At 42.5% G+C, this 13,895-nt stretch overlaps 1 protein-coding gene across 2 annotated transcripts in view; it reads right to left on the reverse strand.

The window, feature by feature from the left end:
* XPNPEP3 (X-prolyl aminopeptidase 3, mitochondrial) overlaps nucleotides 1-13,895 on the reverse strand; it is a 121,348-nt gene that overhangs the window by 47,004 nt on the left and 60,449 nt on the right. Inside the window, exons 8-10 of one of the 2 annotated variants that reach the window (XM_011964154.1) lie at nucleotides 8,420-8,600; nucleotides 6,506-6,626; nucleotides 4,529-4,723 (exon numbers count right to left, since the gene is read on the reverse strand). In XM_011964154.1, coding sequence (XP_011819544.1) covers nucleotides 4,557-4,723; nucleotides 6,506-6,626; nucleotides 8,420-8,600 — 469 coding nt within the window. In that variant the 3' untranslated portion in view covers nucleotides 4,529-4,556. Of the gene's footprint in view, nucleotides 1-3,490; nucleotides 4,724-6,505; nucleotides 6,627-8,419; nucleotides 8,601-13,895 lie in introns of those variants that run through there. The other variant, XM_011964153.1, reaches the window with a different exon arrangement.

Consider the following 13,895-nt stretch of genomic DNA (forward strand, 5'->3'; position numbering starts at 1 on the left):
AAAAAAAAAAAAAAAAAAGGCTGTGTACCCCCCCCCAAAAAAAGAACTAAAGGCTCAACACAAATGATAATTGTTCAATGTGATGGATATGCTAATTGTTCCGATCTGATCATTATATATTATATGTATCAAAACATCACTATGTACCCCGTAAATACGTACAATTATATGTCAATTAACAACTTTAAAAAGGCCGGATGCGGTGGCTCATGCCTGTAATCTCAGCACCTTGGGAGTCCAAGGTGGGCAGATTATGAGGTCAGGAGATTGAGACCATCCTGGCTAGCATAGTGAAACCCCATCTCTATTAAAAATACAGAAAAGTAGCCGGGCATGGTGGCATGTGCCTGTAGTCCCAGCTACTCAGGAGGCTGAGACAGAAGAATTGCCTGAACCCAGGAGATGGAGGTTACAGTGAGCCAAGATCGTGCAACTGCACTCCAGCCTGGGTGACAGAGTGAGACTCTGTCTCAAAAACAAAAACAAAAACAAAACAAAACAAAACAAAAAAACCTTAAAAAAAAAAAAAAGCTAATATAAAGCCCTTACCTTAAAACTCTGAATTTATCTTATTCACTTTGTACCCTTACAAGTTTATGAACTTGCAAGGCAGTTGAAAACTATGGTAAGTCTTCAAGTCCCAGCTTTATTAAATGTAAGAGATCAGCAAACTTTAATCTAAATTTTAAGAATTTTAAGAAATATTTGGAAACATTTTATTTCTGAAGTATTTTTTAATTATTTGGAAAACTGACTTAAGTGGAATGGGTCATTTCCCGACATTAGAAAAATAAAATTATTTGATATCCAATAACAATAGCATTCTCTGTATAAAAAAAAAAACTAAAGGGAAATGTGGGGTATGTCTGTGGCAAGGCTGAGAATGAATAAGATCACACACAGCACTGTGCATAATTATCTGCTCAACAAATCCTGAATATATCAGACAACCCATAATATTGCTATGAGAAGTCTGATTCAAATGCTTAGCTGCTATAGTTAGTTAATCTGGGACTCAAAGGACAATATACCTGGGTCAGGGACTAAAAGTCACCAGAAGAATTCCACAATATGGCCGGGCGCAGTGGCTCACGCCTGTAATCCCAGCACTTTGGGAGGCCAAGACGAGCGGATCACGAGGTCAGGAGATCGAGACCATCCTGGCTAACACTGTGAAACCCCGTCTCTACTAAAAAAATACAAAAATTAGCTGGGCGCAGTGGCGGGCGCCTGTAGTGCCAGCTATACGGGAGGCTGAGGCAGGAGAATGGCTTGAACCTGGGAGGCGGAGCTTGCAGTGAGTGGAGATGGCGCCACTGCACTCCAGCCTGGGCGACAGAGCGAGACTCCGTCTCAAAAAAAATAAAAAAAAATAAAAATAAAAAAAAGAATTCCATAACAGCCTTTCTGCCTACCAGTAACATCTATAGAACTTGACTAGAATCTAACCGGAAGTCTGTTTCATGTCCAAGCATGCTGCCATACATACAAGCCACCTAGGCTTTTAGCTAGAAAAGTTTAGACCATAGACAATGATACAGGAGGCGCGGTGGCTCACGTCTGTAATCCCAGCACTTAGGAAGGCCGAGGTGGGTGGATCGTGAGGTCAGGAGTTCAAGACCAGCCTGGCCAACATCGTGAAACCTCATCTCCACTTAAAATACAAAAAAATAGCCGGGTGTGGTGGCAGACACCTGTAATCCTAGCTACTCGAGAGGCTGAGGCAGGAGAATCGCTTGAACCTGGGAGGCGGAGGTTGCAGTGAGCTGAGATCTTGCCATTGCACACCAGCCCGGGTGACAGTGTGAGACTCCATCTCAAAAAAAAAAAAGATACGAGAAGAAAATGAAATTCCTTATTCCTGGATTATAAATGAACAAAGGAAACACAATTCAAGGAAAGGGCTGTTGGGGGCACAGAGCCTGGGAAGTGAGAAGCCAGAGTTGTGGAGTTGTTTCTCTCCCCTTCTTTTAAAAAAGTAGCGCTGGGCCAGGCGCGGTGGCTCAAGCCTGTAATCCCAGCACTTTGGGAGGCTGAGACGGGTGGATCACGAGGTCAGGAGATCGAGACCATCCTGGCTAACACGATGAAACCCCGTCTCTACTAAAAAATACAAAAAACTAGCCGGGTGAGGTGGCGGGCGCCTGTGGTCCCAGCTACTCGGGAGGCTGAGGCAGGAGAATGGCATGAACCCGGGAGGCGGAGCTTGCAGTGAGCTGAGATCTGGCCACTGCACTCCAGCCTGGGTGACAGAGTGAGACTCCATCTCAAAAAAAAAAAAAAAAAGTAGTGCTGGATTGAGAAATTGGAGGGAGGTGGGAGGGTGGGTATGGGGGATGGAGACTCCAGCTGTGCAGCCTCCATTCTGAGAGCTGCTTAGATAAGGTGCGCAAAGCCAGGCATTCCTGGGCTACCACTGTCAGGATACGATTTGTATCACTTTTGTTTTCACATTATCTGTCTCTTGAGGAAGTCACTGCCTGTCTGCTTTTCACTGTGTACCCTGGGTTTCCCTGATAAGACAGGCAAACTTCCAGCACTGCAGAGATTGTTAATCCCCTAGCTTGTGCTTCCCTAATACAAATTGTTTTTTTAAGAAACCCTCAAATTTGTGTTCTAACAGTTGGCATGCTTTATACATCTTGAGCTCATATCCAGGTTTAAAGGAGGTGAACATACTGGTTCTTAAAGCTTCCCTCTATCACAGAAGCTCCTAAATAAGCTATCTGTGGTAATCTAGCCCTGTTCACCTTGCAAATTGAGTTGTTGTATAATTGTATCCAATGTTTGTTTTTAAAGAAATATGACTCTTATGCCAGGTGTGGTGGCTCATGCCTGTAATCCTAGCACTTTGGGAGGCTAAGGTGGGCGGATTGCCTGAGCTCAGGAGTTTGAGACCAGCCTGGGCAACAGGGTGAAACCCTGTCTCTACTAAAATACAAAAAATTAGCTGAGCGTGGTGGTGGGCGCCTGTAGTCCCAGTTACTTGGTAGGCTCAGGCAGAAGAATTGCCTGAACCCGGGTGGTGGAGGTTGTAGTGAGCCGAGATCGCGCCACTGCACTCCAGCCCAGGTGACAGAACAAGACTCTGTCTCCAAAAAAAAAAAAAAAAAGAAATATGACTCTTTACCACTGCACTCCCAATGCTAATATCAGAGAAAGATAAAAATCATAGAATATTTATGGGTATTTGGTAGATCCTGTATTTTGTTTCTATTAGCACTAGAGGAAATCACAGAATAACATAAGGGGTACTTCTCTGAAAACTGGGCGCCACTACTGTGACTCTGACAGGGTAAGTAAGTACAGGATCTGCTTCTGCATAGCACAACAGCTACAAGGCTAACCCGTGAGGGTCAGTGCATCAAGAATCTATAGAGGGAGCAGGGATGTCTGGGAAAGAAATCATCTTTTTTCTTTTCTTTTTATTAATTTTTGAAGCCATCATTAAGAAATCATCTTTAAATCGAAGAGAAAAGATGGCAGGATGTCAGGATTTTTTTTTTTTTTTTTTGAGGAAGAGTCTCGCTCAGTCACCCAGGCTGGAGTGCAGTCGCATGAGCTCAGCTCACTGCAACCTCCAGCTCCCAGGTTCAAGCAATTCTCATGCCGCAGCCTCCCAAATAGCTGGGATTACAGGCATGTATCACCACACCCAGCTCATTTTTGTATTTTTAGTAGAGACAGGGTTTCACCATGTTGGCCAGGCTGGTCTTGACCTCCTGGTCTCAAGTGATCCACCTGCCTCAACCTCCCAAAGTGCTGGGATTACAGGCGTTGAGTCACTATGCCCAGACCTGATGTCTGGATCTTTAGTATATACATATACAATTTTCTTTCTCTTCCATTTCCTTCTTTATCAAGAATCTAAACACCTTCCAGGTCTCAGGCAACCAAATGGGAAGAAAAGCTCAAAAGTGTTTTGTTTGGTAGGTAGCTAGTGGTGCTGGAACCTGGACTGTGGGTGACTAGTAAGACTGCAGGACACCAGTGCCCCTGAGGGCTCATATGGCTCCAGTAGATATGCAGGATCTAGAACAGGTAGGGAGGAGTTACAGAAGGTATGTATTGGCCACCCACAATCACCGACAGATGAATTTTCGTGTAGGCAGAGACCTTGGTAATTACCTAAAAATACAGGAATCACACAAACTTCTTATGATATTGGGTGGATCTCAGCAAAAGTATAGAAAGGGAAGGACTTGAAAGAAGAAGTGAAATTTCCATATGTTTAAATGTGTTAACTGGAATGCATGGATATATGTAACTAAGACCTTTATGTTTAAAAATTAAAATTGCTCTGGTCATTAATTCTATAGAATTAATGTTACCAAAGCTGCAGTAACATACTATTCAAAAATTCATTTTTTCCAGACTTCTAACTGCTTAAAACAAAAAAACCCCACACACACGATTACATACATTCACACAGCTGCTATGCTCCCAAATGGAACACATATATTAATGCATACACAGAGACACTCAGAAAGCACACGTGCAGGGCTGCCAGCACACACCCATCTTGAACCTGAGGTGCATGTGGGCCGCAGTGAAGGTCAAGAAGCTCGGCTGCATATCTGTTCAATGTCATTCATCTCTTTGGGACAATCTGCAGAAAGGATGAGAGGTGAGTCCTGAGTCACCACTACATCATCCTCAATTCGTACACCAAGACCCCGAAACTTCTCTGGGGCATCTCTGTCATCCTCTGGAATATAAATGCCTGTGAAGTAGAAAGAAGAACACGCTGTTCAGGAATGACAGTAACTGGGTGGTTTGGGGCAAGTAAGTTAACCTCTGGGTTAAAATTCCTTCCTCTATAATACTGGATCTTTATGGTACCTACCTAGTAAAGCTGTGAAGATTAAATGAGATAATACATGTCAAAGTGCCTGGCATATAATGGTCAACACATGTTGGTATCATTACTAAAATTATTATTGTGGTTATCTATATTGGACTACAAGCTCAATACAACTATGGCAATGCTGATCATGATTCTGTCATATTCCAGTGGCTCAAGCAGGCCAGTAAAGTTACTTAATTTAAAAGTACGTCAATATATGTGGGGTACAAGCAGATTATATAAGTGCTTTCTTCCCCTGCCTAAAAGTCCCCTGGAAAAAGAGCACTTTGCAAAAATAAAGACAAAATATATTTAAACTGTATGAAAAGAAACTAACTTGACAACTGGAAGCTGCAGAAATAGTCATTATAAGGTTTAAATATATCTGATGTGTATAATATAAAGTAAGAGAGAAACTGAAAGACTTTAATGTATATTTGGAAAAATGTAGGTACCCTTTCTAATCATGAAGTTAGACACACACCAGGGCTTTTTATATTAAACAAGTTGTAAACTTCCTCCACTATCCTCACAGATCCTGCTCTACGATTAAAAAACTGAAAAAGATCAGCAAAGGAAAATGGAGCGCAGTTAAGGAAGCGCTTGTGTACCAACCAGATTGAACCAAACGATATAGCTATGGCCACAGATAGCAATGTATGACTGGGTTCAAAGGGTGGCATAAAAGACATTTCACAGCCATAATTTATATAGAGATCACAATACCTGAAATCTAAAATTTAGATCAGTTTTCAAAACAAAACCAGCATCAATATTTAACCATCAACTCTGACAACATCAATCTTCACACACCACTGTGGCCACTGCTCCTCTTCAGAATCCTGCTCAGCACCCAGGACCATTCAAGTTAGGTAACGTATCCGATTGTTAGCTTTCTCTGAAGCTTACGAGGAAGGCGTTGGGTACTAATGAGTGGGATGGTGCTGGGTAGTTCAATGCAGCTTGCAGAGGTGTTGAAACTGAGAGCATAGTGTGTCTGCCTGTCTCTCTGCACGCAAGCACCGGGGGCTCTGGAAGCTTGAGCAGCCCCCAGCTACTAAATGGGAGACCAGTACAAACTGGCCCTGGGAAAGGCAGGATTAAAAAAGATTCATTTCTTAATATCTATTCATTTCTATATATCTATATATAGGAAGTATTCTCCATCAGTTGTTCATTGGAGGAGTCAAATTGAACAAATTGTGTGATGTTAAATAAGAATACGAAAGATAAATGTAAAATAAAATTATCTTCCACACTGGAGAGACTTTTTTTCCTGTCTCTTCTAACTTAATTACGTTGGTTGAAGTAAAAACAAACAATGTGGCTGGGCATGGTGGCTCAGGCCTGTAATTCTAGCACTTTGGGAGTCCGAGATGGGTGGATCACCTGAGGTCAGGAGTTTGAGACCAGCCTGGCCAACATGGCGAAACCCCGTCTACTAAAAATATAAAAATCAGCCAGGCGTGGTGGTGGACAACTGTAGTCCCAGATACTCAGGAGGCTGAGGCAGGAGAATCGCTGAACCTGGGGGGCGGAGGTTGCAGTGAGTGAAGATCACACCACTTCACTCCAGCCTGGGCGAAAGAGCAAAACTCCATCTCAAAAACAAACAAACAAATGTTTACCTCATAGTACTATTATAACACCTCTCCTTACCTGGCTCAACTGTGATTACCATCCCAGGCTGCAGAGGGAGAGAACGGGGCATGTCTGGAGTGTCATGGACATCCATCCCGAGGTAGTGGCCAACATGATGAGGGCAGTATTTTCGAGCAGCCTGGAAAAGATAATTATCACAGTATCATTAGAGCAATGACCTCTAACGGGGAATGCTGGGCAAGTATAAATCAGTGAGATATGTGTTATTATCTCTCCCATGGTTCTGCCACTTCAGTTTAATCCCTCCTTGGGCTAATACTTAAAGGTACCTGAAAAACTGCAGCCTCTTATATGCAATTCTGCCAATGGCATTCTCATCAATCCACACTTCCATTCCCACTATTTAATATACTACATACATGCTGACTTGGGTAATCCCAACTAATGACTGTGGCAAATGAAAGTCTGTTTTCTTCAGTACCACAGGAAAGGTAAAAATAAAAGAAAGAAAAAAAATCTCTTTTTTTGGGAAAGAGAGGATGACTATTACCACAGTTCTCTTTCCAATGTTCCTTCACACATCCCTCTCAGGAATCCACTCTGGAGACCCTAAATATCTCACAGCAACTTGTGGAGAAGGCATACTTTTGGGCACGTACCAGCTTGGGTATTTCTTTTTTTTTGAGATGGAGTCCTGGTCTGTTGTCCAGGTTGCAGTACAGTGGTGTGATCTTGGCTCACTGTAAACTTGGTCTCCTGGGTTCAAGTGATTCTCCTGCCTCAGCCTCTCCAATAGCTGGGATTATAGACTTGTATCACCATGCCCGGCAAATTTTTGTATTTTTAGTAGAGACAAGGTTTCACCATGTTGGCCAGGCTGGTCTCGAACTCCTGACCTCATGTGATCTGCCTGCCTCAGCCTCCCAAAGTGCTGGGATTACAGGTGTGAGCCACTGTGCCCAGCCAACTTGGGTATTTCCATCAGTTAGTTAAAGATTTGTTGGCCCAAGCAACAGTCAATTTACAGCTTCATTTTTATTGATAATAGAAGTCCTAGAAGCCTTAACTTGTAGGTAGGAGATGCCTAATGGTCTATCTGACTTGGGCATCTAGCATCTTAATTTTAAAGATGAGGTTTTACATTTTTACTGAACATCATCACATTTTGGATGCAGAAAAAAATTCACTAATGCCATGGCCTTTGGGAATATTGCTGAAGTCTCAAAAATGTCACTTAAACAAATACCTTCTCCTTTGACCTACAGAATAACCCATAAAGTGATTAAAAGTTAATCTCTCTCTCTCTCTCTTTTTTTTTTTTGGACACAGGACCTTGTTTTGTGGCCCAGGTTGGAGTGCAGTGGTGCGATCACAGTTCACTGCAGCCTTGAACTCCTGGGGTCAAGTGATCCTCCCCACCTCAACCTCCCAAGTAGTGTGACCTGGCTAACTTTTAAATGTTTTGTAGAGACAGGGTCTTGCTATATTTCCCAGGCTTCTCCTCATTTCTTGTTTCCTTTTTCACCCTGTCTACACCAGACTTCATTTTACGTTTTCTGAATACTGAGCTAGTTATGCAGCATGTAATGAATCAGAATGTACTGCCATCTTCTGGAAGAAATAAGTACTGACTTCCTTTGTTTTAATCTATGTTAAAGCTAAAATCCCTCTTACAGATCACAAAGATGATTTCTAAATCTTTTCTTTTTACTTAAAAAACCCCGTGTGTGTATGTGTATATATATATGTGTGTGTGTATATATATATCTGTATATACATATAAATAGGTCTCGCTATATTGCCCAGGCTGGCTTCAAGCGATCCTCCTGCCTCAGCCTCCTAAACTACTGAGATTACAGGCATGAATCACTGCATCTGTCCCATTTCTAAATCGAATTAGCTTTATATAGGGTAAAAGCCTAGCAGCATGCTAGGTGTTCTTGAGAACTGGGGTCAAGAGAAGTGAAATACCTTGAAGACATTATTTTCCTTAATGTTCTTCATGATTCCCAAGTCTTTAAGCTTCTGTCCTATCAAGGTCAGCATCGTGCTGTAGATGTTCTCCAAGCTTGTCCCAGGGAAGCAGAGGGCCAAACAATCTCTCTGGATCTCTAGAACAGCTTCATAGAGTTCTGCCTGAGGTGCAGTGAACCTAGGGATGGGAAAAACAAATAATCTGAACTTAGATAATCTGATACTCTGAGAAGTTTGCTACTAAGTTTGATTAGAAAAGCCCCAAGATGCTGCTGCTGGGGCACTGTTGATGTTTAATAAGTACCAATCTATCAATATGGCCAGGAGCTCAATCATGTCCTAGGTGCTCAGCAGGAAGGGCAACAATCCTTCAAGCTGGAGCAGCAACACAGTCTCTTCTTCAAATGGTCAGGAGAGACATAAAGTAGGGCCAGAAGAAGCACCCAGCCACGACTGCAGTCAGTGGGCAGACGAGGCTCAGCGGTGATCCTGTCTAATCCCTTACAGCAGAGACTACCATTAAAAAAAAGGCAGGAAAGCCTAGGGACCCACTTCTGACAGGTGAAGCAGATACCATGGGATAAACTAGTCAACATCTGGGCTACTAGTAACATACTAGCACTTAAGTGTCTTTAGAATAACAGTTTCTTTAGCAATTATGAGATAAAAAAGTGACCTGGGAAAATATATGATATGTATTCTCACATACTGTTGATAGGAGTGTAAACTAATACACCCAATTACATCAAAGGCCTCAAAGATGCTCATATAACTAGAGCTTACAATTCTACTCTAATATATCCGAAGAAAATATTTGAAATTCAAAAAAGCTGAATGTACTAAAATGTTCACTGTAATTTAATAATTGTAAATTATTAGATAAACTCTAAATGTCCTCTAACAGAAAAATGATTAAATTAATAGCATAAGGAACCCATAGCATAATGTACCCATACCCCACCCCATCACAGTATTACTAAATAATTATTTCTGTAACTTTTTTTTTTTTTTTTTTTAAAGAGACAAGGTCTCACTATGTTGCCCAGGTTGGTCTGGAACTCTTCAGCTCAAATGATCCTCCTGCCTTGGCCTCCCAAAGTGTCTTTATATACACTAAAATGCATACACTTGAATGGTACAATTTTGACAGATGCATGTACCAAACCTATTGAAGCTGAGGACAATGAACTCCTAAATTCTTCTGAGTCTTTATTGCCAGCAGAAGCGGCCCTTCCACCCCTGTCTGAGAAGGCTAACCCTGTTTTCCTGAAAACCTGTAGGTATGTCCCTTGAGGTAGTTGCCTTGGTTCTTCTAGTCCCAGCAGTCCTCAAGTCTCAGCAGGCTCCAAGTTAGGTAGAAAGTGTGATCCACGAGGAGGTCCACTCCACTCCAAAAAGAACTGCACGAGGGGCCCGGCGTGGTAGCTCACGCCTGTAATCCCAACACTTTGGGAGGCCAAGGCGGATGGATCACCTGAGGTCAGAAGTTTGAGACCAGCCTGACCAACATGGAGAAACCCCATCTCTACCAAAAATACACAATTAGCTGGGTGTGGTGGCGCATGCCTGTAATCCCAGCGACTTGGGAAGCTGAGGCAAGAGAATCGCTTGAAGCTGGGAGGCAGACATTGCGTTGAGCCGAGATTGCACCATTGCACTCCCACCTGGGCAACAAGAGTGAAACTCCAGCTCAAAAAATAAAAAAAAAGAACTGCATGAGGTTTCCAATTTCTGACAGACAAAAATCTGGGAATATGGGTGGGAATGAATATTTATGGTGTGGGATAATGGTAGAAGAAACATAGTTGCATCAGGCAACTTTACTGATATGGGTCCACTAATCAGAGATTCTGGATTCAATGTTGTAGCTGAAGGGGTCAGAAAAGTTCTAACAGCTTGGTTGCCTGGCTGGCTGAAACACAAACCAAAAGGTCATCCACAATACATAAACACAAATGCCACAACTGCTTTGGTATACTGGAGAAGGAATTCTGCCTCAGGACTATAATATAAACCCTGCCTGAGTTTGGACTGAAGTCTGCCCTATAGATTTTGAACGCAAGCCTTATACAGAGCATTTCCATCTCCCCCGAAAGCTTCCTCAGGTTCATTTCTTTTTTTCCTTTTTTGAGACGGAATTTCGCTCTTTTGCCCAGGCTGAAGTGCTGTGACCTCGGCTCACTGCAACTTCTGCCTCTACCGGGTTCAAGCGATTCTCCTGCCTCAGCCTCCCAAGTAGCTGGGATTACAGGCGCCTGCCACCACACCTGGCTAATTTTTGTATTTTGAGTAGAGATGGGATTTTGCCATGTTGGCCAGGCTGGTCTTGAACTCCTGACGTCAGGTGATCCGCCCACCTTGGCTCCCAAAGTCCTAGGATTACAGGCGTGAGTCACCATGTCCATTTCTAATCAATATCCCTATTTTCCGAGGCAAATGCTGTTGTGATTATTTTAACCTTAGTTTGCCTAATCTAGAACATCATATAAATGGAATCATATAATATATACTATTTTGTGTCTGGCTTCCTTCACTGAGCATAATCTATGCTCTGTGCACCACTGCACTCCAGCCTGGAATGCAATAATCCATGCTCAGTGAGGGTAGAAGGATGTCTATGCAGTACATCCATGGTGTTGCTTCAATCAGTAACAAAAAACATTCAATCAGTCATTAAAATGTTCTTTTTTATTACTGAGTGGTATTCCATTGTATGAACAGACCACAATTTGCATATTCATTCTCCTGTTGATGGGACATTTTGGTTGTTATGCTATTGTGAATAAATGCTGTTATGAATGTCCTTGTACAACTCTTTTTGTTGAGAAATGTTTTCATTTCTCTTAAATACCTGGAATTTGGCTGGGCATAGTGGCTCATGCCTGTAATTCCAGTGTTTTGGCAGGTCAAGGCAAGAGGATTGTTTGAGCCAAGGAGTTGCAGACCAGCCTGGGCAACATAGCAAAACCCTGCCTCTATAAAAAAACAAAATATTAGCCAGGCACGGTGGCATGTGCCTATAATCCCAGCTACTTGGGAGGTTGAGATGGGAGGATCGCTCTCTGCCTCAGCCTCCCAAGTAGCTGAGATTACAGGCACCTGTCACCACACCCAGCTAATTTTTGTTATTTTAGTATGGACGGGGTTTCACCATGTTGGTTAGACTGGTCTCGAACTCATGACCTCAAGTGATCCACTTGCCTGGGCCTCCCAAAGTGCTGGGATTACAGGTGTGAGCCACTGCACCTGGCCTTTTTACAATGTAGTTCTATTCTTCCAGCTGGATAATTTCTTTTTTCTTTTTTTTTTTGAGACGGAGTCTTGCTCTGTTGCCCAGGCTGGAGTACAGTGGTGCGATCTCCACTCACTGCAAGCTCCGCCTCTCGAGTTCATGCCATTCTCCTGCCTCAGCCTCCCAAGTAGCTGGGACTACAGGTGCCCACCACCACGCCTGGCTAATTGTTTTTATATTTTTAGTAGAGACGGGGTTTCACCGTGTTAGCCAGGATGGTCTCAATCTCCTGACCTTGTGATCTGCCTGCCTCAGCCTCCCAAAGTGCTGGGATTACAGGAGTGAGCCACCGCACCCGGCCCCAGCTGGATACTTTCTATTTATCTTCAAGTTTGCAAACTTCTGCAGCCTCCAATCTACAGTTAAGTCCACCCAGTGAATTTCCTATTTCAGTTAATGTACTTTTTGGCTTTAAAATTGTCATTTAAAAATTAAAAAAAAATTTTATTGTAAAACAAAACACAGATATAGAAAGTCAAATCAATCAAACATAAACCTTAAGAAATTATTCGGTGGCTCTATTAGAAATACAAAAATTAGCTGGGCGTGGTGGCACCTGCCTGTAGCCCAGCTACTTGGGAGGCTGAGGCAGGAGAATTGCATGAACCCTGAAGCTGGAGGTTGCAGTGAGCCAAGATTACGCCACTGCACTCCAGCCTGGGCAACAGAGCGAGACTCCGTCTCAAAAAAAAAAAAAAGAAAAGAAAAAAGAAAAAAAAATTATTATAAGGTGAATACCAGTCAGACAAAAAAATAAAAATAAAAAAAAATAAACTTGGCAGACTATCCCAGAAGACCCTTCTATAGGTCCCAGGATAATTACAATCGTACCAATAAGTAACCCTCATCCTAACATTTTTTTTGAGATGGAGTCTCGCTCTGTTGCCCAGGCTGGAGTACAGTGGTGTGATCTTGGCTCACTGCAACCTCCACCTTCCAGGTTCAAGTGATTCTTCTCCTGCCTCAGCCACCCAAGTAGCTGAGACTGCAGGCGCCTGCCACCACGACTGGCTGATTTTTTTTTTTTTTTTTTTTTGGTATTTTTAGTAGAGACAGGGTTTCACCATGTTGGCTAGGCTGGTCTCAAACTCCTGACCTCAGGTTATCCACCTGCCTTGGCCTCCCAAAGTGCTGGGATTATAGGTGTTAGCCACCGTGCCCAGCCTTTTTTATTTTGGAGATAGAGCCTTGCTCTGTTACCTAGGCTAGAGCGCAGTGACGTGATCATAGTTCACTGTAACCAAAAATTTCAGGGGTCAAGTGATTTTGCCACCTCAGCCTCCTAAGTAGCTGGGATTACAGGTGTGCGCCACCATAGTTGGCCAATTTTTTGTATTTTTTGTAGATATAGAAGTCTTGCTGTGTTGTCCAGGCTGGTTTTGAACTCCTGGCCTCAAGTGATCCTCCTGCCTCAGCCTGCCAAAACACTGGGATTACAGGTGTGAGCCACCACGCTAGCCATATCAGTTTGTACTCAGTTAATTGTGATTTTTTATTTGTGTGTACTGTTATTTACACATGAATTTAATTTTTTTTTTTTTTTTTTAAGACTGTCTCACTCTGTTGCCTAGGCTGGAGTGCAGTAGTCCAGTCACAGCTCACTGCAGCCTTGACCTCTGGGCTCAGGTGATCCTCCCACTTTAGTCTCTCTAGTAGCTAGGAGTACAGGCCCATGCTACCATACCCAGCTAATTTTTTTCTTTCATGATTATATATGAAATGCTTCACAAATTTGCATGTCATCCTTGCATAGGGACCACACTAATCTCTGTATTGTTCCAATTTTAGTGTATGTGCTGCTGAAGGAAACACTTTTAAAGTTTTTTTGTAGAAATGGGGTTTTGCCATGTTGCCCAGGCTGGTCTGGAACTCCTGGGCTCAAGTCATCTGCTAGCCTCGGCCTCTCAAAGTGCTGGGATTACAGGATGAACCACAATGCCTGACCGAATTTATAATTTTTATTGACATATAATTCATTTATCATAAAATTCCTTCACTTAAAAAAGTGTACAATTCAGTGGTTTTAAGTATATTCTCAATGTTATACAACCATCACTACTACTAACTCCAGAAAATTTTCATTACCATCTCCTCCAAATCTTGTATCTGTTAGCAGTCACTCCCTTTTCCTTGCTTTTTTTTTTTAATTTTAATTAAAAGATTTTTTTTTTTTTTTTTTTT

The sequence above is a fragment of the Colobus angolensis genome, unplaced genomic scaffold (assembly GCF_000951035.1).
Source record: "Colobus angolensis palliatus isolate OR3802 unplaced genomic scaffold, Cang.pa_1.0 Scaffold65, whole genome shotgun sequence".
NCBI lineage: Eukaryota > Metazoa > Chordata > Mammalia > Primates > Cercopithecidae > Colobus > Colobus angolensis.